General features: G+C 22.5%; 1 protein-coding gene across 1 annotated transcript; it reads right to left on the reverse strand.

The window, feature by feature from the left end:
* Positions 1–959: 959 nt before the first annotated feature.
* LOC127283254 (nucleoporin NDC1) lies at positions 960–4,484 on the reverse strand. The gene is made up of 2 exons (XM_051307994.1): positions 3,750–4,484; positions 960–2,320 (listed from the first exon to the last, which is right to left on the reverse strand). Exons 1-2 carry the CDS (start codon positions 4,225–4,227, stop codon positions 1,062–1,064), a joined length of 1,737 nt encoding a protein of 578 aa, XP_051163951.1. The 5' UTR covers positions 4,228–4,484; the 3' UTR covers positions 960–1,061.
* Between the last annotated feature and the right edge of the window lie 349 nt (positions 4,485–4,833).

Below are 4,833 nucleotides of genomic sequence, written 5' to 3' on the forward strand. Positions count from 1 at the left end.
AAAGTTTTGTTTGAAAAAAACAGTCTTCAAATACTATTTTTAGTTTAAAAAAACATTTTTAAACCAATTTTTTTTTTCAAAATCAAACAATATAAATTAAAATAATTTTATATGAAAGTAATTCTAATGAAACTTACAAAATATTGATTTCAATAATTAAATATTTTTTTAAATTTGAATAAAAATTGATAAACTTTTAAAAAATATATTTTTTAATTTGAGAAAATCATTGTAAATATTTATGTTTAATTTATATCTCTTATTTATGGGTCAATGCTTCAAAAATTTGAGATTTTGCAAATTTTTTTTTTTTTAAACTAATATAATATGACAAAGATATTTTGCTTTATTTCGGAAAAATTAAATTTGGAATTTGTTTACTTAAAAAAGTTAATTTTAGAACTTTAAAAAATATTAAAATTAATTAAATATTAAAAATTAATATAATTAATAATTATATTATTATAATTATAATATTAATTAATAATCAATAAATATTAATATTAAATATTTTGTTCCAAAAAAAAAATTGATAAAATATTCTATCTTTCAAAAATGTTCTCTTACATAAACATTTTATTTTCATGCAAAATACCATTGATATTTCTGAATAATTTTGATACAATAAAAAAAATGTCAATTTTCATCATTTTTATTGAAAAGTGAAAATATTTTGTTCTTTGATTGAAAACTTAATACAATTACCTATAGACACACACACAAAAAAAAAAAAAAAGGAAAACACATAGGAAAAAAAAATTATACAATTTCATTTGTTTTCAAACTAAAAATTAAACGGTTTTTTCTTTCAATTTTAGAGCCAAAAAAAAAGAAAAAAATATTTCATCAATATTTCTGCTGTAAATTTTTTGAATTTTTTTGATATTAAGAAAAGTAAACAAAGATTTTATCACCTTTTTTTTTTCTTTTTTTTTTTTTTTTAGAAAAATAGCATTAAATATTCTAAATGTTTATATTTATATTCACTATAATGTCTCTTTTAGAATATCCATCAAGTTTGTTACACACATTTAAAGATTAATATCCTTAAATTATTGTTATTATTCCCGATATGTGAAAAATGAATGCATCTGATCAACAGTTTCAGGCGATAGTTTTAAATCATCAATAAAATCTTGAAATGTGGTAACAATTCTATAAATACTTCGTCTTGTAGCACTACGTAAAGACGTTAAACATTGTCTCAGTATTTTGTCATTACTCACGGGTTTTCTCATAACTAAACTGGCTTTTTGTAATTTATCAAGTGATTTTTTAACACTCAATAATGTTTCAATAATTCTTGGCAAATCTTTGAGTACAATTCCATAGGGATCTTCAGTTAATGATGCAACTGCCAATGATGAAATAGCATCGGCTGCCCAAATAATTGGTTGACTTTTCGATAAAACATGACGCGCTTTACTATCCAATTGTTCACCAAATATAAAACAAATTAATGGTTTTGAAAATAAATAGGTAATCAAATTTTGTTTATAATTTTTGTAAAGGCGAATAAAAAATTGTTCATTGCTGACTGTTGATTCAGATGGTGTTTCTGTTGATAATTTTGTAATAGGCGATACTAAACTTCTCATATGATATTGATATGATTTTTGATAAATATTCGATGTCACCGTTGATGATTCAGTTTCTAATTTTTTTTCCACATCTTTAATTGAAAATATTGAATTCAATTCAATGGTATAATCATTAATAGCAAGAAGACAATTTTCAATAATTTGATTCCAATTATAAGGATGACCGCCAGGTTTACTTAATGTAAATAAAATTGCTCTTCTCGATTTATCCTTTTGGGCTAGTGTCACAAGATCCAAATATCCTAATTGTCGAATAATTGGTATATCTTCCATTGTTAAAACTTCGGCAAGTGTAATATTTGGTTTTTCATTATTAAAGACAGTGTGACGTTCAATATCAAATGAAATCCATTCGGTTAATGATGCTTGAAACATTAGATGCATTGTATTTGCCATAACAACAAATAGAGAACAATAAAGCCATAAATAAAAAATTAACGATATATTTAGTAGATTTGAAATTTTATCCAATGGCTCATTCTCAAGTGAAAATGGAATGAGATACATTAAAAATGTTCTACACCATGCTCCAAATAAACAGTAAAAACATACGAAATAAAGAGTTGGCCAAATAGCACTTGACATTGCTCCCGGTAATAATTCATGTATTGCTCTTTTGATTTGGGAAAATTTTGTTTGTGGAATTATTGAGAACTGTAGAAATTGTAGAGCGTAAATATTATATTTTGTAAAAAAATATAATCCACTCCAAAAACCACCTGAAAAAAAAAAAATTCTCTGAATTAGATATTATCCAATTTTGTTTTCAACTAAACAAAATTAAAATCAGAATTTCTACAATACATGGAATTTAAATAATTGAATTTTTAAAGAAATATTTAAAATTATTTTTAAATAATTGAACTTTGAAAGAGTTATAGTTGAAATTTTTAGAAATAATTAAATTCATGCCTCGGATCGAGAATTTATATTAAAAAAAAAAAAAATTTTACTTTAAATCTCTACTGTTATTGTATATTATTTAATTTATTTTTTCATTCCTCAATAAGAATAATTCTACACGAATATTACTTATCAAGAAAATTTATTTCGAATATTTCAAAACCGAACTAAGACAAATTTTTAAAATTTTAATTAAATAGGACAAATTTCTAAAAAAAAAAAAATTAAAGTTCCATTTAAAAATTTTTTTAAAGTCTAATTCATGCAAATAATTTGAATTTAAAATTTTTGCATAGTTTTTAGTTTTAATGGTAAAAAAAAAAAAATTTGCGGAAAATAATTAAGTTGAAGCTTTTTTAAATAATTTAATTTTTAAAGAAATATTTTTAAATTATTAAAAATAATGATAATAAGATCTACATTGTATAATAAAAAAGATGTATTTTGATTAAAAATTTTGTAAAAAAAAAAAAAAGAAGTCGAAAAATTCGCTTCTTAGTAAAATAAGTCGAAAAAAGTCGTATAATCCGAGGCCTGTAAATTTCAAAATATTTTTTTAAATTTCAGACAATAATGAAATTTTATTAAATTGAACAGAATTTATTAAATAATTTTAGATAATATTTTTTAAAAAGTAATTGAATTTTCAAAGATTTACAATTTAGATTTTTGAAATTAATTGAACTTTAAGAGATATTTAAAATTTTTGGTGATTTTTCAGTTGATGAAGAATTTTTTTGGTGATTTCTGTTGTTTAAGAATTAGATAATTGAATTTTCGACGAATATTATAAAAATCATTAAAAATAATTGAATTTCGGAAGAGTTATAAGTGAAATTATGAAATTTCAGAAAGTTTTTGATGGAAAATTTTAAAGGTTTTTAAATTGAAATTTTTGGTAATTTTATTTGATTTTTTAAAAATTGTAAACAATTGTTAAATTTCACAAAATTTTTAACTGAAAAATAGTTCAAGATAATTGAATTTGTAAAAGAATTTAAAGAAATAAAAATTATTGAATTCATAAACAAAAAGTATAAAAAAAAATAATTAACCATATTATTTTATGGAATTTTTTTTTGAACGAATTTTTATGTAACTAAATTTTTATTTCTCCAAATTTTTATTTCATCCAAAATATTACTTTGTTTTTAAATCGTTTCTCGTTAAGTCATAAAAAAACATTGAATTTTGAAAATAAAAAAATTTATAGAAACCCTAATTTTTTTTTTCTACATTACTCACCAAGAAGTAAAAAGAAATATTCTTCCACAAGACATAAGCCTTCAATGTTATTGCAATTTTTCGTAAGTGAACTGTAAGGTCCACCTTTAAGCGATAAATGCAACCATGTCAAAATTCCACCAACAACAATATATAATGTACAAAGTAAAACATTTCTCGGTCCCAACATACTGCAGAATATAAAAAATCGATTCGATAAATATTTCGGTGGATTTAAATAATCTTTACTGCACATAAATCCTTGAAGAAATGTGACCGTTGCCAATAGCAAAAAATACCACCACATTCGAAAACTAAATATCACATTCCACGTGTTTAGCATCCAAAGAAATGGATTAATGGGATTTAAATTTGTCACAATAATAATGCTACTCATTAGAAAGAATTGAAAAACAATACTTAATACAATTGCAAGAAACATTCGCCACACTAAAAGTTCTTTGCAGCTTGTCTTATTTATTTCAATCATTTTCTCCATTTTCGTGCGCGTTTCACCGGCTAACCTCACTTTTATTTTAATCACACAATATAAACAAATCACTTTCTTAACATAAATTGTAAAATATTTTCTCTCTTGAATTTCTCAAACAAAATGCTCTTTAACATTGTTAAGAAAACATTAACATTGTGAAAATAATTATTCAAATTGAATTGTAAATAAATTCGTTTCTCAATTTGATGATAAAACGAACACAAGCGACGACGACAAAACAAATTCGCGCCATGTTCATTTAATACACATTTTCGCCGATAGATATCGTTTCAAATTTTCCGGGAAAATTCAAATACTTAAAATGTTATATAAAATTTGATAATATATATCAAATACATTAATTAAAAAAAAAAAAAAAATTATTAATGGAAGAGGAAGTCAGACAACAGACTTTATTTAAAATCTTTGAATTATTTTTTTTTTTATTTTATATTCGCCTAAAAACATTTCCAGAATATCATAAAGTCATAGCATCACTCTCGCGCGCACACACGCATACAAGCATTTGGCAGGCAAGAACTTAAAAAAAAAAAATAATAATAATGAGAAAAAATAATATCACTACTATAGGTCATCGTATCAACGATAATA

This window comes from Leptopilina boulardi, unplaced genomic scaffold (genome assembly GCF_019393585.1).
Source record: "Leptopilina boulardi isolate dan_hultmark-lab unplaced genomic scaffold, ZJU_Lbou_2.1 LbouV2_116, whole genome shotgun sequence".
Classification (NCBI taxonomy): Eukaryota; Metazoa; Arthropoda; class Insecta; order Hymenoptera; family Figitidae; genus Leptopilina; species Leptopilina boulardi.